The 23,131-nt window shown below is 40.3% G+C and overlaps 5 protein-coding genes and 1 non-coding gene across 7 annotated transcripts; 4 read left to right on the top strand and 2 right to left on the bottom strand.

The window, feature by feature from the left end:
• The first annotated feature begins 130 nt into the window (after positions 1–130).
• On the top strand, positions 131–3,628 carry LOC148322827 (zona pellucida sperm-binding protein 4-like). Its single transcript, XM_088317896.1, has 12 exons — positions 131–484; positions 576–700; positions 962–1,079; positions 1,264–1,398; positions 1,476–1,648; positions 1,824–1,903; positions 1,976–2,109; positions 2,188–2,371; positions 2,455–2,593; positions 2,678–2,747; positions 3,253–3,387; positions 3,461–3,628. Exons 1-12 carry the CDS (start codon positions 262–264, stop codon positions 3,604–3,606), a joined length of 1,662 nt encoding a protein of 553 aa, XP_088174022.1. The 5' UTR covers positions 131–261; the 3' UTR covers positions 3,607–3,628.
• Positions 3,629–4,329: 701 nt separating this feature from the next.
• rrp7a (ribosomal RNA processing 7 homolog A) lies at positions 4,330–6,383 on the bottom strand. Its single transcript, XM_088317897.1, has 7 exons — positions 6,276–6,383; positions 5,935–6,077; positions 5,653–5,778; positions 5,454–5,577; positions 5,256–5,353; positions 4,976–5,183; positions 4,330–4,735 (listed from the first exon to the last, which is right to left on the bottom strand). The coding sequence occupies exons 1-7, from the start codon at positions 6,379–6,381 to the stop codon at positions 4,650–4,652; spliced, it is 891 nt and encodes a 296-aa protein (XP_088174023.1). The 5' UTR covers positions 6,382–6,383; the 3' UTR covers positions 4,330–4,649.
• Positions 6,384–7,383: 1,000 nt separating this feature from the next.
• On the bottom strand, positions 7,384–13,789 carry poldip3 (polymerase (DNA-directed), delta interacting protein 3). Of its 2 annotated transcripts, none has more exons than XM_088316126.1 (10): positions 13,656–13,789; positions 12,852–12,952; positions 11,500–11,933; positions 11,358–11,399; positions 11,143–11,220; positions 10,838–11,056; positions 10,128–10,205; positions 9,286–9,415; positions 9,030–9,096; positions 7,384–8,271 (listed from the first exon to the last, which is right to left on the bottom strand). In XM_088316126.1, the coding sequence occupies exons 1-10, from the start codon at positions 13,721–13,723 to the stop codon at positions 8,058–8,060; spliced, it is 1,431 nt and encodes a 476-aa protein (XP_088172252.1). In that variant the 5' UTR covers positions 13,724–13,789; the 3' UTR covers positions 7,384–8,057. The 2 variants fall into 2 exon arrangements, with proteins under 2 accessions (XP_088172252.1, XP_088172251.1); XM_088316125.1 differs by having other exon boundaries at positions 11,358–11,402.
• A 415-nt stretch (positions 13,790–14,204) lies between these two features.
• Positions 14,205–14,358, top strand: LOC148322830 (U12 minor spliceosomal RNA). The gene has a single exon (XR_015846712.1). It is a non-coding gene; the product is annotated as a U12 minor spliceosomal RNA (small nuclear RNA).
• A 420-nt stretch (positions 14,359–14,778) lies between these two features.
• Positions 14,779–21,151, top strand: fam234b (family with sequence similarity 234 member B). Its single transcript, XM_088316122.1, has 13 exons — positions 14,779–14,936; positions 15,943–16,443; positions 16,875–16,988; positions 17,057–17,224; positions 17,480–17,595; positions 18,178–18,328; positions 18,421–18,562; positions 18,655–18,849; positions 18,920–18,998; positions 19,119–19,286; positions 19,754–19,874; positions 20,264–20,490; positions 20,599–21,151. Exons 1-13 carry the CDS (start codon positions 14,900–14,902, stop codon positions 20,599–20,601), a joined length of 2,022 nt encoding a protein of 673 aa, XP_088172248.1. The 5' UTR covers positions 14,779–14,899; the 3' UTR covers positions 20,602–21,151.
• A 297-nt stretch (positions 21,152–21,448) lies between these two features.
• On the top strand, positions 21,449–22,989 carry smdt1a (single-pass membrane protein with aspartate-rich tail 1a). Its single transcript, XM_088316127.1, has 3 exons — positions 21,449–21,704; positions 21,897–22,074; positions 22,819–22,989. The coding sequence occupies exons 1-2, from the start codon at positions 21,570–21,572 to the stop codon at positions 22,032–22,034; spliced, it is 273 nt and encodes a 90-aa protein (XP_088172253.1). The 5' UTR covers positions 21,449–21,569; the 3' UTR covers positions 22,035–22,074; positions 22,819–22,989.
• Positions 22,990–23,131: the final 142 nt, after the last annotated feature.

Here is a 23,131-nt window from a genome sequence, read left to right on the forward strand (position 1 = left end):
TTTTTGGTGTTGACTATCTCAAAGATATGCAGCTCAGTTACTTTTGAAGTCTTATTGATGCTACACATTAAGAGAACTGGATGCCACTGCCATTAGAACACATGGGTCAGTAATCCTTTGATGAAGGATTTATTTGTAACTGTGTTGGCTCCACCAGGCTTCTAACCAATTAAAGCTAATTGGATGGGTGGTCGCGTGATACATACCTGCCTGTTTCAACTAGCGATCTACCTAGTTAAAAGTAGGCAAAGATAATAATAAATGAAGGCAAAGCATCAAAGCTACAAAGAGATGAATTGTAATTTCCTAACATTTTATTTGATTTCCATCGGTTTGACCTTCAACTTTCAATTCTGTCCGTGTATTGAAAAGGGCTTAACACCATCTCAGAGGCGAAGTCGTGCCTTGCCCAGAGTCAGTTGCTCTCAAAGGGGAATAAAAGCTGTGTTTGACTCTGAAGTCCTCGGTGATGTTCGTGTAAGAGGTGAGATTGTCAGATTTGTGTGCTGTCAAATGGACAATGAAAAGTCTACTCACTTTTCTTTAAAATGATGGTTGCTTTGCTCTTATGTCAGACATGACAGGGGCCGCATTCTCAGTGCATCAGTCCGAGAGTTTTTGTGGAGTCAAAATGGGCAAACACAACAACCGGAGCCTCGAATTCTTCAGCACCTATGACAGCTGCTACGCTCAAGTGAAGGTAAAACAATGTTGTATGATGTTACCCACTTCATACTGTTTTCATCTAAAAAAAAATTAATTGCGCAGAAAAGTTTTCACATTCAAAACTGTTGAATTCCAAACATGAAACTTGTGTTGCATTACATATAGATTCATCAAGCTTCTGGAAAAAATACTTTGCAGCAGGCTCTTTATTTGAATGTGAATGAAATGAGAAATGCATTTGCATTTTCTACTGATGAGTATGACTTCAATTATGGTGATGACTTTGAACGGACAGGACAGTAAAGTGGTCATCCCGCTGCAACTGCGGCTGACAGGAGATGATCAATGGTTCAGGGTAAACATCAGCTGCCCTCTGACAAGACCCAGAGGGAGGGCACCACTCTCGCCAAGAAGTGAGTGGCGATGAGCTGACTGAGAACGTCACACGCACTATGATACTCTCAATCTCTGACCTCCATAAAATATCTGCTCATCTTTGTAGCGCTGGCACATTGCATGAACACAAGATAGAATGAGAGGTTACTGTTACAAACTACCAATTGTAATTTATGGTGGAAAAAAAATAATAAATTCCAGAATTCCATGGAAGGTGTGTCATCCACAAAGACCTCCAAGTGAAATGTGGTCAACAAAGAATGACTCCAGAGTCCTGCGCCAATCATGGCTGCTGCTACAATTCCACGGATTCAACCTGCTACTACAGACTCAATTGTAAGCTTTTAAAAATGGAATTTGATGTGTGTGTGCATATAAAGAGCTGCATTTTTCTGTTTCGGCAACCCTTCCAGCCTGCTCTCTGGATGGACACTTTGTGTTTGCTGTAGAAACGACCGAGACGGACCCACCTATGCACCCCAGAAGCCTCGCTGCCAAGAATCAGCCTAGTTGCATCCCTGTGATCACCACCGCAGACTCCGCCGTCTTTAAGATTCACATCACGGAGTGCGGGGTTAAAACGAAGGTCGTGCACATTCTTTGATTGCAAACCTTTCAATCTGTCACCAGACTCAATTACATTAAGTTGCCGTGAGCAGAGTAGGACTGTTTAAGACTCCTCATTCTGTTATCCTCCGAGTTTATATTCCTTCAACCTCGTTAAATAATTTAACCGACCAAGCGACTCCACCCACCTTTAGGTCAATGAAGATGTTGTCGTCTATACGTTAGAGGTGGAGGAGCTGCCTGATCCAAGGAGAACAAACCACTCTCCATTTAAGTAATTTATATCACAACCTCAGCATTCTGCGGCATCAGCAGATTTACTCAATTAATTTTTTTTTTTCCCAAGTCTCCAGGTTGACTGTGCTTATGAAGCATGGGCTGCAAGGCGTGCAGTAAATCTGCATTCCGTCAATACGCCGACTAACCCACCACCTGTGGTTGCGCTTGGAACCATCAGAGTCCAGATGAGAATCGCCACAGGTAATAAAACGTGACAACAGCGCCACTCCCGTCAGCTATGAGACTTCGCGAACCCTTTTGGACTATTTGTCTGTATAGATGCATCCTTCACATGTTTCGTTCACGAGGACCAGCTTCCGCTGATATTGCCGCTACGTGAAACGGTGTACGTGGAAATCTCCATCGTCGAACCATCGCCAAATCCCACGCTTTCCTTGCACGTGAGGGATTGTTTCGCCTACCCAGCATCTCGACACTCTGTGTGGACGCTTCTCTATGACGGGTAAGAAAAGAACCATGTTGAAATATTGGAGGTATCGAGGACATCTTAGAAGCTGCTGACTTTAATTTTCTCCTCCTGGATAGATGTCCCAACCACCTGGATGACTCCGGAAGTTCAGTCCCTGTGGACAAGCAGGGTAAAACTTATTCCCAGTCCCAAGTCAGGAGATTTGACGTCAAGACCTTTGCCTTCTTCAATCAAGGCCAGCCAAGTGTTGAGGAAGTAAGCTGGGAAAGTACATGAGCGGTTTTAGAATGTTCAATGACACGTAACCACCTTCCTGACTTTGATTGTGTAATTTCTTAGATATATTTCTATTGTTGGGTGGAAATCTGCACGGAGGATGTGGACTGTGCACAAAACTGTGCCATCATTTGTGAGTATTGCATAATGTTCAACGCACGCTACACTCTTTAACTTAAATTAAGATTTTTTTTTTTAGAGCTAGCTCACATTATGTATTAGAGGAATTATTGTCAAATGCCACTATCTGGTGGGTTTTAGGCTAGTTTTTTTTTTAAATTATTGTTGTAACTGACAAAGAACAATTCTCTTAAGGCCATAGATGAGGAATATACTGCTCCTTCAATTTTTTCTTTTTTTGCGGTAATCTATGCTCCTCCACTGCCTTAGAAGGCCTCAAAATTACAACCACAGTGAAGGTTAAAAAAAGTGTTTTCAAATGTAGTAGCACCATTTTTCAGAATACAAAAAAGCGCAGATGCCTGAAAAATCTACTTAAGTACAGTAAACATCAACCAAATATTTGTACTTTAATTCCTACCACTTGCTGTGATTGCACTGTATTATAAAGAGCCTAATATATTTTATATGATGCATTTATAAACCACAATACTAAAATGTTCCCACCTCCCCGATAGCGTCTGAAGGTGAGCGACACAAAAGAGAGGCCTCATCTGAAGCCCATCTCACAAAGCTGGTCTCCTTGGGTCCTTTTCTGCTATGTCAGAATAGCACAAAAAATGAGGCTGATTCATGTGTTCAGCAGAACACCGGTAAGTCCAGCTCACGTCGTGACTGCGCTTGTCACTAAGACATGGATGATTAATATTGCTGTCTCTTCCTCAGTGCATAAAGATGCAGTACTATTTGTCCTCTCTGGCATCGGGGTGGTGACAACGATGCTGCTGCTGGTGGTGGTGGTGATGATATTGTGTCACAAGCCAGAGGCAACACAAACTTCTCATGCTCAAGTTGAAGATGTGATCTCATAATAAACATTTCACTTAACCATCAGGCCTTGTTAAAGTGTACTACAGTTTTCATTTAAATGCAAGAGCAGCTCTGGTTCGGGCATGCCTTCAACTGTGGAAGTCTTTCTGTACGTAGGGGTCAGTGGTCATCTTTAAACATGTTACATTGCTTGTCATAAGCTATTCACAGATTGACTGACTTTGCTGTAAGGTATAACAAGGTCAAAATTTTTTTGCAGGTTGGAAAACCGCAGCTGGAATTTGTATATGGTGTATTATGATTTTTTTTTTTTTTTTACTGCTAACAGGAGTCTTTCTATAACCATGAAAGGAAGCTTCCACTTAATTTAAAATGTGACTTTTCCACTTGGTAATTTTTTTTTGTCATCGACTCAATTAAATTGTCCTTCTCAGTGCAGTAAGAAATTTGCCTCTAAAATGAAATCCGTCCACAAATGGCTCAATGTAGTTTGGTAGAAAACTACAATGTTCAAAGTCTAGGAATATACTGATTTTACCCAAATCGTAGCTTTCAATCAAGTAACCAAGAAATTAAGCATTTGAATTAAAGCAGAAAAAGTTAAATGGCCAGCGCAGAACTCAGGGTTAAATTTTGCGTTTTTAAGTTCAAGATTGAATTTATTTTTAAAATGAGAAGCTACAACTAAGGAGTTGAATGTTTTACATTACACTCCTTATGAGCATTCCGTATCAGTCTGAATTTAGATAAATACATGACAAGTGTTTAAAAATGAAAACTTTCCTTTATGGCATGAACATTATGACAAGTTATACATGATGAAACCTTAAAGGGATGGAATGACTAAGTCCACCCACCCTGTTTATAGCTTTCTCAGAATGATTAGAACAACTTGTTTTGTAACAATTACTTTGGATGATTATTCTAAATAAAACGAAGCTACCACCAACTAAAAGTTATGTTCCCAATGTAATTTATATGTTGTGAGAAGCACAAGCAGGATGGTGATACAACAAAAAACATACAGGTTTGTCAAGTGGAAAACAACACAATGAACTGAACATAATGTACAATGGTTGTTGCTTTAATACGGTCTGAATTTTCTTTGAGCCCTGAGGAGCGCTATTCTCTGTTTGTCCTCCTCAAACTTTTTCCGGAGTTCAGCAATATCTAAAACAAAGCATGAACAATAAGTCATTTTCAGGACAACAAACAAAAATAGAACAAACTGCAGAGTAGGGTTTAAATATTATATATATATATTTTTTTTAAGACAATTTTTTACTTAATCCCTGTTAACGAAAACGTTTTTCAAGTTGAAGTTATTTCGTTAGTTTCCATTTATTTGCAGTACACTATGAACATAAAGTCCCCCCAGAAGCTCGTTAATAATTAAAAAAGCCAACTTACGTTCTTTCTGTGTGTTCTTATGCTGCCAAGAGTAGAAGTTCAAGAGCTCCTTCCTCTTCTTCTTCCTCATCTCCTTTTGCAGGGTCCTTTGGTTGGCGGCCTCACTGTGGGGACGTGCCTTGTTGCCCTTTTGCCCCCTGCTGACTTTGATCCAGCCCTCCTCATCCTCTTTTTGTTTCTCCTCCTCCTGCTTCAGGTGCTCCTCTTCCTAGTAAAAATTAAAACAAATTGATTTAAGTACATGCAGTATGCTTACAATGTGCATCAGAACAGTACTTACTTCTTCTTTCATCTTGTCAAAGTTCTTCATGAACTCATCGACTACATTTTGTAGTATGTCCGGCTGAACAAAGGATTTTTTGTACTGTTCAATCCATTCTAAGGAGCCAAACACAGGTCAGCCAAACATAATTTAAAGCACAGAGTTACAGGCACTATATAATATTAACTATGGAGTTATTGAAGAAACTTGACTCACTTTGTACACCAGTCTTAACCGTATGTTGTGTTGAGCAGACCACCAAAGGCACATTGTAAGGGTGCGATTTAGCTGCTGTAATACTGGAGGGATTTTGGAACACGACGTAGCCAACTTTGAAACTCTGTAAGAATGCAGAGAGAAAATCATGAGACGAGAAGACAAAACTGATTAAACTAAAGCAACACTGTTAGTCTACCTGTTTTACAGCCGCTTTAAAGAATCTGGATAGTTTCGGCCCACGCTGGTGGAATGAACCCGGGTGGTCACTCAACTCCACGGACATAACAGAGCCAAACCGGGAGAACAATTCCTTGAAGACATCCTGAATGACAGACACATGCACACAATTTGGGGGGTGAAATTGTGTACTCTATATATTTTAGGCTGGATTTGCACTGCACAGATCAATATGTGTATTTTTTGCCCCCAAGTGGCAAGATTAAACGTTTTCCAGTCTGTAGTGTAGTTTTCTTGGTACCTCGGAGCAGTATGGCGGTATGTTGAGAACAAACAACGTCCTGTCGAGCGGACGGTGTGTACTGCTCTGCGCCCGAACTTTGTGCTCCTTCACGTACATCTTGTGTTCAGATTTTGTGTCAGAGTTAAACTTTAAGGACAAGGCTGCAAAAAAAGTCGAAAAAAAGAACATGCAACAACAGTTAAAGCGTATTTCTACAGGGATTCCCCCCACGAGCAAGTCCCCGGGTTGGGTTTTCAAAAAATGACCATAGATACGATATTGAATGCATCTATAGCTATATATATATATATATTTCGTTGGCAATTTACGGATAAATTATATAAGTATTACTTAAATACCTGTAAACCCTCCAGGAATAATACAAGCCTTGTTGTTGGCATGTCTTCGCCTGGATGGAGCCATCTTGTTGTGACCTATCACACCGGAAGTAAAACCAAACTGCATCACATGACTTTCCTTACGTATTTTTATTTGCTAGGGTAGTGTTATTTGAACTACAAAAAAGTCAACTATTAAACTAGAAATTCAATAATCGAACTGATGGATCATAGAAAGAATATGTTATGTATATGTTATTTTAATCCCAACTTTGGTATATAATAACATTTCAAAGAAGCTGCCTTGCTTAAAAATTATGCAAATCTGAACAAGACAAAACATTATATGAGCCTTTAAACCACAAATATAAAACTGTCAAATGAACAACAGTAAATATGTGTTATTAAAATATTTGCCTTGAATTACGCTGATATTTTAATTTCAATACGTTGTAATTGCCTGACGTCACGTTTAAAAAAATCACTTGCTTCTTCATTCATATTACAATCATAGCTGTAGTATGAAAACCTCGGGTACTAGTGAAAAAAAAAATGACGATTCAGAATCGGATCAAGTATTGTATCTTGAAAAGTTAATTTGCATCTCAGATTAAAACATTTAGTATATTTCATTGACCAGTATTAAACTTTTTTTTCTGTTGTAAGGGCTAAGACTAGTTTCATACTGAGGGATATTTATATTGCAGCAACTAAATACTGTACATTAAGAAAGGGGAAAAAAGTAATTAGAGTTGGACTTTTAAAATAAAATATATTAACGTGTCAAATTGAGTGGGGGCCCAGTGGATGAAAACTTTCAGGGGCCATTTTTTAGATCATGAATTCATTGTGCTTTGTGACATACCCACAAAACTTGAATCGCTTTTTTTTTTTTTTTTAATACAAAGACCAGTCATTGTGATCAAGACTTTTCAGCATCATCAATGCAGGTTGGTGGACATCATGCATTAGTCATGGCACTGTGCAAAACAGCAGTGCAAAGATGTTTTTCCTGTGGCAGCAAAAAGCGGAATCCTGTTTCAAATACAAGTGACAATCTAAAAGACCATCGAAAATATAAAGCTATTCTCAGGAAAAGAGAGGGAAGAAAAATAAGTCAGACAACCTATACAAAGCTACTTTTTAATGACATTTTAAGGACAATATATGACCTAGTGTTTTTCCTAACAGACAAATCAAAAGAACAAAGTCATTTACAGTATAAAACATAATGAATACCATATACTGAAGGGAGCAAAAAATTAAAGCCAGACAATCATCAGAATGATGAATGTCACACAATCCAAAAAAAAAAGAAAAAAAGAAAAGAAAAACGATTGGGTGAAACTGGTTTACATAGAAAGTAAACTTTGGACTTGTCTTGGACCATCTCTCGGGTGATTTGATTCAACTGTTTAAAAGGACCCTTATCAGGTATACAGAAAGGAATGCAACCTATTCGTCTTATGTAATCAAATAGGTTGGATTTTTCTGTTCTACCTCTATGAACTGAGCATACAGACATGGCTCAAAAACAATAGCATTCTCGACATCATAAATGAACACGACTGTATGGGTGGATTAAACAGTGCTAATTTGCTGTATTACAAATCATAAGCAAATTGGTTGGCTTATTTGTTTTAACTGGTCCATCTTGAGAGAACATGGGACATATAACAGACCAATGAGCAGTTATGAATGTTGAATGCCTAAAATCACTTTTCTATGTGCGCTGTGGCTGCTGTCCAGATGAAAACCACTGAGGGAGCATCAATGTGTTAAAGAACGGGTACGAGTGGCAACCTATATTTTGATGCGGAAAGCAGTGGCCTGTGAGCCGGGGGGCTCGGTGGTTGAGGAGGACTGTGCGGTGGACTTAAAGAGAGCTTTCAGAATCGTCTGGGGGTCCACTTCGGGTGTTGGCTGGGAAGTTCGCTGGCTCGCAGGACGTGACAAAGAGGGAGGAAGGCCATCTTTCTTGGCCACACTGCCTGCAGCTGTGGAATCGCTGAGCCGCCTGGAAGAATGAGGCAGATCATTTCATATCACATTTCAGAACTTCCTTACTTATGCAGCAACCGCAGTATTGAACAGCATAGCCAGCCAAAATCATTTTTGCTTGACATTAAAAGAGCACTAATTAAAGAAAACATCGAAACTACTGTAAACAAAATGGCATAGCTTCATCGCCCAATAGTCAACTAAGTGGGGAGTTTGTTTTGACAACATTATTTCGGTCCAGGGCTCCTCCAACAATAATAGTCGCTTACTATAAAGTAGTGTCGTCAAAAGTATCGATTCTTACATGCCATATCTGAATACAATACTAATACATCATGCCATCGATACTAAAACGCACGACACAGGATTTACACCAAATTCGTTTGGTAAATTTTAGGTCATCTGAGTGAACGCTTAAAAGACTGCAAGTCGAAGAGTGTTAGTAAGATAACTACAACTGAAGTAGATAAATAAATTCAAAATATTTCAGAGTTCATTTATCTTTATTTTTTTTTAGCAAAAATCCTAACCTGTAAGTCCAAAACATTTAACTAAAACACACGGATATTTCTTGTTTGTTATACAGATAATATATAATAATAAATAGTGTGTTAAATTGAAATTGCATTATTGATAGGGGGAAAGAAAAAAAAATAAAAGTAACCAAAATTGCTCAGCCCTAACCAGTAGGGTTGAAATTGATCTTAAATCGCAAATCTTACAGTGAAAATCATAGATGTAAATTAAAAAACAAAGCCTATTAGGCTCACTTACAAGAGAATGGGCTGATCGGAAGTGATGACATTTCCCTGAATGTGAATGTTGCACTTCATGGGCTGACCTATGCATGAACAAAAAGGAGAAAAACAGCATCAATGTAAATGTTTGCTCTGCTTAATGCAGCACATGTAATCCACAATTCCTAAATGAGCAGAGAAACATCCTCATGTTGCATTCATTAGAATTCAAGAACACCTTCAAGTATTGGCCCACGATCAATTTGATGTGCTTGTTTGCTATGAACACTCACCATCCAGGCAGCGGTTGTTGTACTTCCTATATGCACTCACAGCATCCTCTTTGCGGACAAACACCACTTCAGCTACGCCCACCTTCACCAGGCGTGCTCGCTTCAAGGCACCGCACACGCAGAATAGCTCCTGTGAACAAATTGATGTGGCGGGCCAGAGTACACTATGAGTCACCACAGGTAGAACAGATTTTAGAACACTCACTGAATATTAAACACGGAGCTTAAACAGGTTTTACAATGTATGTCCAAAATTCAGATTTCAGGGCCATACTTGGTCCCTAACATTTACCGTTCCAAGTGACATATCTGATATGATTGTTGGGTCATGTCATGGAACAACACGGATGCACAGAGAGCCAAAATGCATCCACTTGCATGTCATAACATTGAAGTAAACAATGAGCCATTAATCCTGCAAAATATTCAAGTTGGCCTCTGAAAAATCTTTCGATTGATTGAAATTAGGGAGGGTATCCTCCACATTACTCTAGCAGCCATCGCTCATTATTTGCCTTAATGTTCAAGACATCAACTCTAATGACCATTTTTAAATCCATCTATGATTTTGCTGTCGTTTATATTGACGTTTTTATTTTAGGCGTCAGGATGTATAATTGTCAACAATCATATTTCGATTGCATCATGCTTGCATTGACTATACCCAAAGTGGCTATTTACCCTGCATTTTGACTGCCACATAACCTATCCGTGTCCATGTAGATTTTCCACTTCATGCTGCCATGACGCTTATCTGAATTGTGTCACTAGAGCAAAACGATCAGAAAAATGTCCCTTTAACCATGTGTGTGAATACAATCTTGCGGTTGAGCTGTACTCACCACTATGTCTTCCTCAGTGACACGGGGATGCAAGTTATTCACTGTTATTTTTGTTCCTTCCAAAGGGCTGAAAACAGGCTAAAAATGAGAACGGATGATGCAATGGAATTAGATCACAACAGTGACAAGTTTTAATTATACAAGCCTGCTTCCACTATGATCGCACACCAATTAAACTCATAGCAAACAAATACAACTTCAACATCAAACAAGTCAGGCTAGACAACAATCTTAACACAATTAGCATAAAGTATCACATGTATTTCTACTGTCGACACCTAAACCTCAGAATGATGCATGAATGTGGAATATTAGTTCGCCGTTTACCGAAGTCCTCCTTTTCTCAATTCTTATTTTTGTGAAACCAAGTCTTGCAGCCAGTCGGCTTGGTGGCAATTTGATTAGACAGCTTTTGTGTGATGGAAAAGCAGGAGGGGGAGTGTGTCTTAAGAAAATCAATGCGAATGCTTCCAGTTTAAACATGCAACATCTGTGATTGAGTGCTATATAGCAGCGATACCAGACCACTGTGCCAGAGCAAATGTTTTGCAAGAGATCATCAGTTGCACAGCGAGAAATGATCTAATTTCACTAAGCTCTTCGAAAACGACTTACTACAAATGTATCTTCGATAATGTAATGGTAAAGCCAGATGCTACCGCATAAAGTACGTTGCCTCCATATAATCATGACACAGTATGGTTGTTTACCTGAGGGGGAGGTGGTGCCGTGGTGTGCTGAGCTGAACTCTGCTGCAGAGTCCTAGAAACAGGCTTCAATGCTGCAGCGGGAGGCCGAGGGACTGCTGTGCTAGTGGTGGGCCAGGCGGGGGCAACAGGGGCAGGTGGACGAGGGGCTGAGTATGCATCATTTTTAACGACCTTGGTTATTGGGGCAGACATGGAAAATGGAGGGCCTCCTGGACCACCCTGTTAAATGATCACAAGGGAAAAGTTGAAATATGTGTGAGATCCAATAAGAAAAAAAAATGTTTCGATGTAATATAAACTCTTACCCGTGATTGTAGCAAATTGTTAGCAGTCGTGATTTTGATTTGTTTACTTGGAGGGCCATCACTATCATTCGAGACAGGCTGTGGGAGGCAAATTGTTTATGCAACAGTGACTATATATATATATATATATATATATATATATATATATATATATATATATATATATATATATATATATATATATATATAATATACACACATACACACGCACACACCTGTGAGTGAAGACGCATCCCACCAAGAACTCCAACTGGGCGCTGCTGTAAAATTAGGTTAACAATTAAGTTTTACGTTTGCTGGTAAAAATCTGCAGTACAATATATGCAGTGCAAAGTTCATGAAGCCTTTCCTCCTCACCTGGATGGTTTTGGTTATATTTAGAGGCAATAGAGTAGAAGCCTGGCTTTGCATCGCACTACTCATGCTCCTCTTAAGGCTCAGCCTGTCACGAGCGTCAGTCACTCCCTTGTTAAGATGGCTGATTGTGCCATCCCTCCCACCCAGTCCTTGCATGTTTGGGGCAAACAGCCTTGTGTTCACACCTGCAAAGTTGCTGTTAGCTTGGATCTTTATCTGTGGCACGAGTGTGTGGCTCTGCAGTTGGTGTGTCGCTGGTGTCTTTTGGATGGTCTGTATAGGCACAGTGAACACATTCTGCTGCTGTTTACGCGAGTTGATCATCTGACGAGCATCCTGGACCCCTCCTGCCGCTGCTGCTCCACCCCTGCCACGGATTTTAAAGCGAGCATCTTTCTGAACCAGCTTTTCTCTGGCATCTTTCAATGGAAAACCTGACAAAAGATGGAGAAAACACGGACTGCTATGACAATATATGCAGATTGCGTCGCACCCGAAGATGTACAGGTCTAGGGCTGGCCATCGTTTGCATTCTTACATTTCTTGTACTTGTTTTTTTTCTCAATGATTCTTCACGAAGAAAAAAAAAACTAGGGGATTAAACATTTCATTTTGAAAAAAAAAATAAAAAATCACATTAACTTCTGTTTAATTTAATGAACTTTTTACTGTTTGATGGTGCTATATACAAGATAATAAGTCTTGGGCCACCATAAGATGATTAACTGGTGTCATTAAAGATATATTTCAAACATGAACAATGAGGATCCCTCTTCAAAGTCGGCCAGATGATTACCAGCACGTCTACAAAGTGATCCTGCAGTGTTTATTTTGTTTTGCACATGAGAAGAGGCTATAGTTGTTACAATGTCTGGTTGCTTCACCAAGACAACGCACCAGATCCCAATGTTTTGAGCATCCAACAGTTCCTTGCCAAAAGCAGCCATAAGTTTGAGGTACTGAAGCAATCTTCCTAAAGACCCAAGCTTGACGTTTTCCTTTTACCCAACATTAAGAGGGTCATCAAGGGGAAAATCCGGAGGAAATTAAGATGGCTGTGATGGCACTGCGGAAGATCCAGAAAGAAACCTTGCAGGAGGAAATGGAGGTGCTAAAGAGAAGGCTGCAGAAGTGTTACATTGCGGGAAGATAAAATTCCGAATGGAAAACTAGGAATTGTGTTTTTAGTTTCAATTTGAAATAAATCTTTTGTAACACAGTCCTGGATGTTTTTTGACAAAGCTCAGATAAGCAATACCACACTAACTTCACCTTTCTGGATAAATGGCCAAGAATCAAAACATTATACACTCACTTTTCATAGGAAACACTCCCAAAACATTTACTCTTACCCGCTCCTCCTCCAAGTCGTTGTCGAGCATCAGTCATGCCAATCCTTTGACGGGCATCAAAAGTCCTGCCAACCCCTCCTGAACCCCGTCCAAACATGGTTCTGGGGTGAGTTGGGTTAAAGAAATAAAGCAATACAAGAGGTTAGCAAATGTATCATTATCAAAAAATAAGTTATGCAATGACCTTTGGATTATTAATCAAACCATACTGAACAAGGAACTATTATGACTACGTTGGGTGGTCAAAAAAATGACCAAACCTTGGTAGTCTGCCGTAACAAGATAACTTTATACACACAAAATAGTGTCGTTATTCCCTGTGAATCTCCGAATACAACAGGCTAGTACTTAATGGAACATATGGATTGATAAAGTGCCATGTAACATGTTGTATTGGTTTTGGAAGTGTAAATTAAATTACAAGACCACATGCTAAGTTCCAGAAAAGCTACCTAGCTGCTAAAAATTAGCCAGTCTGCCTAAATAACAGGCACCGATTGGACCACAATATCAAAAACTGATGCATAATTAAGGTAATTAAACAGATAATATTACAAACATTTATCATTGGTTGGTTGAAGTGTAAACGCATTTAATTGTCAACTAGACGAAAACACAATTCGGATGCGAATGGCCTAACATCGAGCTAACGCTAACTCGATAAGCGCTCGCTGTGGCATCCTGAGCCAGCTTTTGCTAATTAGCCAACCAGCTCCCAAATACTCCTCGGTCGTCTGTTAAATATTTTACTGCGGTAAAAGTGTCGAAAACTCCCAACCACCAACCAGACGGAGATTAATTTACCGTTTAACCGGCACCTTAACGTTAATTCCGCGTTGTCGTATCACTTCATCCAAAGACACGTCCGCCATTTTGCCACTCTAGACTAAACTGCTCATGCGCCGTGAACAAAGTTACGGACACCCTGTTGGTTCATAAAGATTTTTACGTTAAACGAACTGTTTTGTGTAAAGTTTCTCAAAGCGCACATGTATTCAACGCCAATTAAATTTAACATTTTCAATAATTATATACAAAAAATTAACTGACAAACGATTCCATTTCACAGTACACATTATAATAAAAATCGATTGTGCATGAATCGTGGCCTGGGCCTGCTTCCCATGAGTCTTTGCGTATATTATGAGTGCATTCGCCTTAATCTAACTACACTTATAACTAAACTAACTGTGACCATACTGTTTAAAAAATGGTTCATTGACTCAATGTTGTGTATTTAATATCAGTCGTTGAAAAAAAATAATACCAAACAATTTTATGCAGTACGCCAACACTCTGACTGAACAAATATAGTCACTGTGCATATACATACACTCACGATGTGGGAACCGTATGCCTTAAACTGATGAGTAAGGAAAATAACGACGCGGGGTGACGCCCGTGTCCTCGTAACATTTGCGAGAAGAATTTTTGAAAGGGGAAAGGTCCGCCCGCTGAAGTGACTTGCCTACTTTGCGAGATGCTTTGCAGGATATGGATCTTCCCTGCCCCCCTTATCGGTGAAACCAGAAATAATAAATTTCCTCCACACCAGTTCATATGCAGCCTTCGACTTCTACGACAACCTACGTTTTGTAAAGCAGTATCTCTAAAATTATCCCAACTTGAAAACGACCCCATTAGCAATTACATTGAATACTGTACTGTTAATTCTCTTCATGACAGAGGGGAGCTGCAGCCTCTCACAGCTGCCTTGGGGTGACTTCACACAATCACAGGGCAACACTCGCACTCACACCGTCACTGAGTGGGAACTGAACCCATTCAGTACTATCACCGTCTAGCTCAAGCAAAATTTTAGAATATAATTTCGGTAACAATTTATATGATATATCACCGGCAGAGGGTAGCATTCATTCAGTCTAAACAGACCTGGCTGACTACGGACTTCAAACGTATGAATGGGCCAAACTACAACTCCCATGATGCAAGTTGGCACGCGCAGATCCAAGCATAGCGGTTGAATCGGTCCCCCTCCAGTTTCCAGCCGCTCATCACCGCTGTGCTGCAGATCCACTGCAAGAGAAATGGCATCAGCCTTGTCCCGTGCCCTCAAACTACCGGGTAAGATGCAAACACAGTGATATGAACTACAAACACGAGGTAGTTACGTTTAGCGCTATGTATGATCAACATCAGTACCGTGAACACTGAGAATCGGTCGCATCTCACATGCAAATCGTTCTGACGTGTCGCTGAATTAGCATCCTTCTGGTGCGTCGTGAATGTTTAAGCATGTCATTTAAAACGATCAAACACCGTACTAACGAGGGCTACGCATGTATGCATTTATGAAAGTGCTTGCTCTTTTGTCGTGTGAGCATCTCTGCTACCTGCTAGCAGTCTGCTAGCTTAAGTTACCCCCAGACCTAATTGTCACATTGACCTGAGCTAGCATCTTAACCTTTTTGTTACCTTCAAATTTCCAAACATCCAAAAAAATAATAATACAAAAAACTGAATGGTTGTCATAATTACGGACGGAATTAAGTATACATCCCTGAATAATGTTTTTATCATTGTTTTAATTTCGCTGAGTTGTTTTTTTTTTTTTGGTTTGACAAAGGTGAGGATAACATTTATTGGAGCTCAGTTTCAGAAAACAAGTGAGCCGTGATTGGTTGTTACAGCGTATAGCGCTACTGGGTAAGATTGACATTAGAGGTGATAATGAGCAAGTCAACTGCGTCAAGGAACGGTGTTAATGTGAGTTAAGGAGTTTCATTTTGACAGCAATTATGCTTTGGCAGCACAATGCGCCGACTTATCAAGGAACTATTACAGTAAGTTGAGGATTTTCATTAAAAAAAAAAAAATAAAAGTGTTCTGCTGCCATCTTGTGGATGCGCTAAGCAATTCTAAACCTGTTGCCGGAGGTATTAGTTACGCATGATTTTTGCCATTCAGGTAACTGTCTTGAATCACATACAGTCAGCCAGTAAATGTCTATTATCACATCTGTCTGTGTCATGATATCTACTTTCTACATTTTGACATAATATTGACGAAAAACCCAAATTCATGCTTCAATTGCAAGACATGAGCAGCGTGTGTGTTTGCATATGCGCAGGGAAAAAGGGCTCGGAGCTGGGGGAGTATGACCCACTCACCCAAGCAGACAGCGAGGACGAGAGCGAAGAGGATGACCTCGTACTCAACTACCCCCGCAACGGTCTGGGCCGGGACACCTTCCACGGCGGCGGCGCCACAAAGCTGCGGGGAGCTCGCTCTGGACGACTCGTGGCGGCCGGAGATTCGGCGCAGGAGGATGAGGACGACTGGAGAGAGCCCAGCAAATCCCAGCAGGACAGAGATGATGTGAAAGGTGGCCAGTACTGGAGCCCGTCTAGGGAGGACAGGGAGCAGCATGGGGGATCTGGACTGAGGATTCGTGGGACTGATGAGGAAGAGAAGAGACTGAGGAGGAAGAATGCTGTGCGGGCATCCTTTTTCCTGGTGCCTCTTGTTTGTGCCATGCTTCTCGTGCTTCTTTGTGCTTTCCTCATTCCCTGTCAGAAGGGAGCAATGGCGAAGAGGCCACAGTGGGAGAGAGCGCTCGGGGATGCCGGAGGTAACGTATACAGGCTGTCCAAAAGTAACAAAGTACTTCCTTTTTTTTCACCATTTTTTTTCCAGCTGATAACTGATACTGTACCTCAAACAAAATCCTCTGACTGATTGCAATTAGAAAGAGAAAATACTAAAATTTGGCCCAATTGTCAGATATGTAAATGAGGTTTCATCCCCTTGATGAATTTGGGCAAAAGTAGCTGAGAGCTATTTATATTTTGCATTTAATATTAGTTACGCTTGAGTCAAAAAAATTAGGAACTATCATTATGCTGCGTGCTGCGGTGCAGTTTTATACCACTGCACGCCACAACCGCAAAAATAATCATCGTTTATTTCAAAGTAAATGAATATTAGTCCATGAGGATTTTCTAATTCTCACCAAATATATTTGATTATATAATTGCTGTATGAATCTTTTCCTCCATCTAGGTGTAACGCCACCTGCACTTGCGTTATGGGATGTCGACGGTGATTCGGTGGATGATGTGCTGCTCAGTGTCACCGAGTGGACCAATGACACGCATCCCACTCAAGGAAACAAAAGTAGGGCTTAAGTCTTTGACGCTTTGACCTCTCCTTTGCTCGAATGACTTGTACTGTTGTGCGACCAGTTTACAGCGCCGTGGTCTTGTCCGGAGCAAGTGGGCAGCTACTGTGGAGGAAAGTCATGTGGGAGTCAGTCTTGTACATCCAGTGTGGCCTGCAGCTCAACACTAAGCCATTACCTGTATGTCTCCTCATTGGGAAGTCTATCATCATGGCTGTGAATGGAACCACAGGTGAGAGAACCGCAATCTCGTTCTCACACTCGCATTATGGTAGAAGATGAACCAGAACATCGATTCTAATCCGATCTGACAAATGATGATCGAATTCTAAGACATACTTCATAGTCCTGGATTCAGACAGTCTTGGCAGAAGAGTTATATTATATTATTTATTTTTTTTCAACTTACTGTAATCGAAGTATGCCAATGCCATGATGTCAGAAAAAGCACGTTGGCCAATGTGAGGGTTTTCGTTTCACTTCACAGGGAAGAATTTGTGGTCCGCGCTTCTGAGGAACATTGAATCCCAGGCGTTGTTACTCCCAGATGTCCAAGGAGACTCAGTCCCAGATCTGCTGATCGCCACTCTGCCTGCGAATGAGGTGCAGCCGTTTCCCATTGGACTTCCTTTCCACACACAAACGCACTCTGCAGACACAATATGCGTAAGATTTTAAAAAAGCTGCACACCAGGTGATGCAGCTGAACGTATCAATATATTGCGTAAATATTGCTTTTAAAAAAATACTTACACTTAAATCGATGACATGCTTAATAGATGCAACTATGACCTTTGTAAAAATAAATAAAATAAATAAATAAAAATGCTACATGAGGCGTTCCTAAATTTTTGGGGAAATCATCTTGTGCATGCAGATGACCTGGTCCTGTTAAATCCACAAAGTGGGCAACTAAGCCACTATAGATCTTTTTATAGAGATCTTAAATATTGTATTTGCACAAAAGCAGATGATTTTGAAACAAGTCGTTTTCAATACTGATATTACAGAATACTAGACTGTTCTTGCATGTACAGTGAATTCCTCCATTTCTATTGCAGCGCACGAGTGATTTTGCCCACATTGGCATGGCAACACGGATTTATTGGCAGATTAGATATAAATCAACAGATCATGTCTTCAAGCTGTTTGGAGTTCACTCACTAAGTCGGTTCGCACTTTCAGGCTCTGGATCTCTCCCTTACTTTAATTTCTGGGATGACTGGAGCGACACTCGGACAGTCGGTGTCGTTCAACCTGACTGGACAAGGGAAACTGGTTGGGCCGCTTCGGCATGAGACGCAACAGGGGGCACACTACATTCTATTCGGACTCGGTAAACAAACTCAATTATAAGATGACGGACCCAATAAGTATAATTATGCAACAAGCGTATGGCGTATGTCAGCAATGTGTCTGTTTTCCTAGGTAATGTCGTGGCCATCTCACTACGGGACATCTACATCCGTGCAACCAGCAAGTTGCCAATGACTCCCACGCTAAGACGGAAGGATCCTGGGTGGGAGGGACTGAAGAAAACAAATTCCTCCTCCTTCATCCATATCTTCAGGTTGACCTGAGCAACAACACGACATTTAGCAGAATCAGTTCCAATGAATAGACAAACAAAGCAATACAAGCTCGTTGTTTTTGTTTTTGAAGGGGATCAGAGAGTGTGGAGTTCTTGCTGCCCCTAGTGGCCGGTTTTGGCACGTACCACAACAGCCTGGACACCATCTCTAACTTGAATTCCAGCAAGAGTGACTGGGTGTTGGTGTACGGCTTCAGCAAGATCTCAGTGCTCAGACAAAGAGATGTACACAAACAGTGGACCTTTACCTCCGCCCCCATACACAGGTAGCTATCGAGTTATGTCAATTTGTAGTCTGAAACTGGTGACCGTTAAATATGTCCTCGTGTCTCACAGCCAACCAACTCCGGGACACTTTAATGACGATGGAATCCTCGATCTTTTCTTTCAGCACTCGGCAAATGGCATTATGAAGGTAAAGCAAGGTTTTACTGTACAGTCATTTTTAAATGTCCCTTTTACATTTTAAATAAAAACATAATCATGTATCTTTATGGCCTGCCTGGTTGTTTACCTAATTTCTTTATTGATGTAGGCGCAGGTGATTGATGGGGCAAATGGGCGTTCTTTGTGGACGGCACAGTTTGTGTGTCCCCGTCTTGTTTTGGAAACGGCAGCCGTCACCACTTCTACTGGCCTATCAGCTTTTGTCTTCTGGGCCAGCGAGCCAATCACTACACGGAAGAATATCACCAAGGCAACTGTGAGTCTGCCAAGAGAAGACGCTTTGAGGCAAATAAATCGGACACAGCTACAAATTGAATAGATTTACTGTATCCTCAACATTAGGTACACTTGCACAATCCAATGAGAATAATCATCCATCCATTACCTGAGCCCCCTTTTTTTTATCTTCGTATAAAAATGCAGATCAATTTAACAATGCTCTTCATTATAATTAGATTTTTGTGCATTTTTGCAAATATTAATAATTCTTGACACTGTCAAAAAAGGTATGAATTTGTTGTAGCTGGTGTTGAAATCAACTGTTTCTAATATGACTTTATTTAGCTGCATGAGAATACACTGTATATAAGTCCCAGTATGATGCAGCGCAGCTCTGTTAAATCAATACTTCTTTGAGTGTGTCAATCAAAACTGGAAAATATTAAAGAACAGTATGATCATAAAGGATATATATTCAGTGAATAAATGTAACCTCCCAAACAGGTGGCCCCGGGTGTTGCTGCAGCAGAACCAGTCATCAGAAAGCTCTTCCTATTGCATCCCGCCTATCCCGCAATCCTGATGCAGTTGGCCACTACCACAGATACTACAGTGGCTGCAGCAGGTATAATTCAGAGTAGTCAACTCAGTCTTTGTTGTCATCTACACCAGGGCTTTTCAAATTGGGGCCCGGTGATATTGCTTGGGAGTCCGCGAAATTATTTGCAATAAATTATATTGTGTCATAGTGGCCACTTTGCGTACGTGCGAGCGTATATGGAAGCAGCACGGTTTGGCATTTTCAGTATCTTATTATATGACATTATCTTGGAAAAATCTGATTCTATTCTTGTAAGATTGACTTTTCATCCCAACAAAACACAAATTTGTTCTTGTAATGATTACTATTTCCCATTTATAGAGTCCCTGCAAACATTTAAGAACCCCTGATATTCTATCCAGTATGTACACAGAATCTGTTAATTGTACATTCTCATGCATCCTTTCTGCCAGTGAGTTATGAGGAGCGGCAGAAAGATGCATCCTACATCACGGTATCGTCACGGCCGACACCCGACTCGAAGGTGGCCGCTCGGATAGTTAAGAGCATTAGGCTCCGTGCTGCCATCGCTAAAGGACAAGTGGTCACATTAGGTGAGGCCAACAAGACTGGGACAGCTCTTAAACCTGACAAGTTTGAGCTTGACAAGTTCTACAGACACCTGTTCTTCAAACGTCAGGTGAGCAGGCCCTTTATTAGTGCAGTAACCACACAATCAACATAATGCAGGGTGGTCATACAATGTGCACCACTACTCATGATTTTATTTATTTTTTTTTTTTTTTAGTAACATGCTGCTTTTCTACCAAGTTGTCACAAGAAGGGATACAACTGGATAACTGCACTATGGAGGGATTCATTTGAAGCTGTTTACATCTTGTTTGTCTTTAATGAGGACTCAATTTCTGTTCATTAAATGTGAAGTGTTTTTCTTGTTGATATTCATTTTATTTGTTGGTTCAAATACTTGTATTTATTTAAATGTCATTTTTAGGATGTTTTTTAATGTTTTATTGAATGCTTAATTGGATGGACTTGATCACAGCACTTTGTTTTAACGGAAGGAAGTGTAAATATCGTACTTGACAAGCTATACATCTTCCATGGCCAGTGTTGCATATTCTCAAATCACAGTGAATCACTAATAGTGTCCCTTCAAATGATCACTTGTCGGTGCGTGTGTAAATATTGATTGCTGTACAGTATTTATTAAGTTTATTGTGTTCCACTGTGTTTGTATTAATTGCTGTTTTTTTCTCACTTGGCTGCTCATGAGTACATCTTATTGTAAGCTGCAAGATCCTGTACTATAAATATGAAAATGAATTCTTTCAGCAACATGGATTTTTTTTTTATTTCAATAGAATTTTCAAGGAATGTGAGCACAGTTATCACTAGATATTTAGCCAACACTTACTAGCTCTTTACATCCACGTTAAGTAACAAGTGTTCTCAAGGGGCAACTATTTTGTGTGCCGTTTTGTTCATTGTGCTAAGTACCAATTTATCCAGAGTGTATTTTTTTCTTTAGTACAGTACTTAAGTCTTTTCTTTTCACACACGTATCTGTCCCGTCCCGCTACTTAAGAGTACAAAAATGGGAACTAAACTTTATGGCCAATGGTCGTGGGAGTTTTCAGCACACGTTTGCACGCCATTTGCTGTGCATATCTTTTAGCGCTGGGTGGCGCTGTTCCCTCATCGCATCCTCAACGTGGTTCCGCATTGCTGCCGTGCGGCATCCAAACGCTGCTTATCATGGCGACGGCCCTTAGTCGACTTGGCTGCGTTTCGACTGTCATAAATGTCTTCACCTCGCCGGCAAAGACTGTGACAGCGCGTCGAACGGCTGTGTGTTCCTCTTCCGGGGCTATTCTACCCAAACCCAAGAAGGTGAGTGATCATCCGAAGCGGGGAAAGCACCTCGTGTAATCAATAGAACGAGTCACTTCTGGTGCTGGAGGTTTCATCATCGAAGAATGGCACAGCCACGGAGGGACCTGTTTTTTTCTCTCCATTTTCAACTCTACTGGCGTCAACTAACCGAGTTGTTTCTATGGTGGGGTGTGGGACATCGGGGAGCAGACCCCCTTCGGCCTTTGGCGGATTGCGGCGGTTGTGGTGCCCTTCTTGTATGTGGGGACTCGGATCAGCAAGAACTTCGCTGAGCTCCTTGAGGAACACGACATCTTTGTCCCGGAGGACGATGGCGACGACGACTGAGCGTCGCGAGCCAATCAAGAAACAAAATAAATGGCACCAGGTAGATGCTGTGTTCAATGACATCCCGTAAATAATGTTTCAAGATAAGATAAGATAAGATAAACCTTTCTTGAGCTAAAAACGTACTTATTCATAAAAGTACTTATTTCGACTTCTAAACTTTGAAATGCTCATATTCAATCGTTCCAAGTTTTATTCTTTTTTAAAACAACTTTATCTTTAATATGGCGCTTAACATAAAAATTCCCAATATGTATCCCATCCATTAAATACTATTCGTGGTTCAATATCAATTTATATTCAAACAGTCCTCTTCGTCATGTTGCACAAATTTAAACATTAAATATTTTTCATTCAGCTCCTTGTTAGAGAACAGCGTATACATTTTCAACACTTTTTATTGATCAACAATTTGTAAAAATAACACCCACGTGGAGATTGCTAAATATTACTGATTTGTGGAAAAATATGAAATTCAACTAATTTGGACATGGTATGTTCCATATCTTGTCATAACTCACAAATGTACTCAATTTGAGTCTTTTGAGTTAAACAATTTGGTTAATTACCATCTGCAATCTTGGTGGAAGAGCACTTAAGTGTTTTATTAAATAATTTTCAGACAGATGAGGTGACCATTGATAATTTCCCACAATACACCTGATGATCTTTTGCAACACGCTAATGTTCTGCAGCACACTGGTTGCAGAAAAACACTGATACTGCCTTGTTTCCCACAGACAGATTGATTTTTTAAAAACATTTTTTTTCCTTTCCTTCACAGATTTTGATGCATCTATGGGTACAAGCCACCGCTTCACTCTCATCAGGAAGTTATTGTAATTTTGCCCGAAAAAAGTCCTCCTTGAATTGTTTTGTCTTTGCATGCAGGAGTAAATGTTTTGATAATGTGTTTTATTTTTTCTTTTGTGTCATTAAAAGTGGAAGTCTTCAAGATGTGCATTCTCATAACATTAAATTCTGGCAAAAACAATACAACAATGAGACAAATGGGTGCCCATGATCTTGATGATTTATGAAGTAAGGACATTTCTCTTTTATGGCCCTCTGGTAGCAACCCAGAAAAAGCTTGTTTG

The sequence above is a fragment of the Idiotropiscis lumnitzeri genome, chromosome 15 (assembly GCF_059441095.1).
Source record: "Idiotropiscis lumnitzeri isolate Australia: NSW breed Sydney's pygmy pipehorse chromosome 15, RoL_Ilum_1.0, whole genome shotgun sequence".
In the NCBI taxonomy this organism is placed as follows: Eukaryota; Metazoa; Chordata; class Actinopteri; order Syngnathiformes; family Syngnathidae; genus Idiotropiscis; species Idiotropiscis lumnitzeri.

Bases quoted from the DNA above. Each gene is read 5' to 3' on its own strand.
- fam234b (XM_088316122.1), top strand. From the start codon at position 14,900: ATGGCATCAGCCTTGTCCCGTGCCCTCAAACTACCGG. The intron at 18,563-18,654 runs GTTGACCTGAGC...TTGTTTTTGAAG, and splicing joins TCCTTCATCCATATCTTCAG to GGGATCAGAGAGTGTGGAGT. The intron at 19,287-19,753 runs GTGAGTCTGCCA...CCTCCCAAACAG, and splicing joins AGAATATCACCAAGGCAACT to GTGGCCCCGGGTGTTGCTGC.
- smdt1a (XM_088316127.1), top strand. From the start codon at position 21,570: ATGGCGACGGCCCTTAGTCGACTTGGCTGCGTTTCGACTGTCATAAAT. The intron at 21,705-21,896 runs GTGAGTGATCAT...ATCGGGGAGCAG, and splicing joins TTCTACCCAAACCCAAGAAG to ACCCCCTTCGGCCTTTGGCG.
- poldip3 (XM_088316125.1), bottom strand. From the start codon at position 13,723: ATGGCGGACGTGTCTTTGGATGAAGTGATACGACAACGCGGAATTAAC. The intron at 11,934-12,851 runs GTAAGAGTAAAT...ATCTTTTGTCAG, and splicing joins ACGACTTGGAGGAGGAGCGG to GTTTTCCATTGAAAGATGCC. The intron at 8,272-9,029 runs GTAAGTGAGCCT...TCATTCTTCCAG, and splicing joins TCCGATCAGCCCATTCTCTT to GCGGCTCAGCGATTCCACAG.
- rrp7a (XM_088317897.1), bottom strand. From the start codon at position 6,381: ATGCAGTTTGGTTTTACTTCCGGTGTGATAGGTCACAACAAGATGGCT. The intron at 5,779-5,934 runs GTACCAAGAAAA...TCTGTCATTCAG, and splicing joins TACCGCCATACTGCTCCGAG to GATGTCTTCAAGGAATTGTT. The intron at 5,184-5,255 runs GTAAGTACTGTT...AATTTTTACTAG, and splicing joins TTGACAAGATGAAAGAAGAA to GAAGAGGAGCACCTGAAGCA.
- LOC148322827 (XM_088317896.1), top strand. From the start codon at position 262: ATGAAGGCAAAGCATCAAAGCTACAAAGAGATGAATTGTAATTTCCTA. The intron at 1,399-1,475 runs GTAAGCTTTTAA...CAACCCTTCCAG, and splicing joins CTGCTACTACAGACTCAATT to CCTGCTCTCTGGATGGACAC. The intron at 2,372-2,454 runs GTAAGAAAAGAA...CCTCCTGGATAG, and splicing joins TGGACGCTTCTCTATGACGG to ATGTCCCAACCACCTGGATG.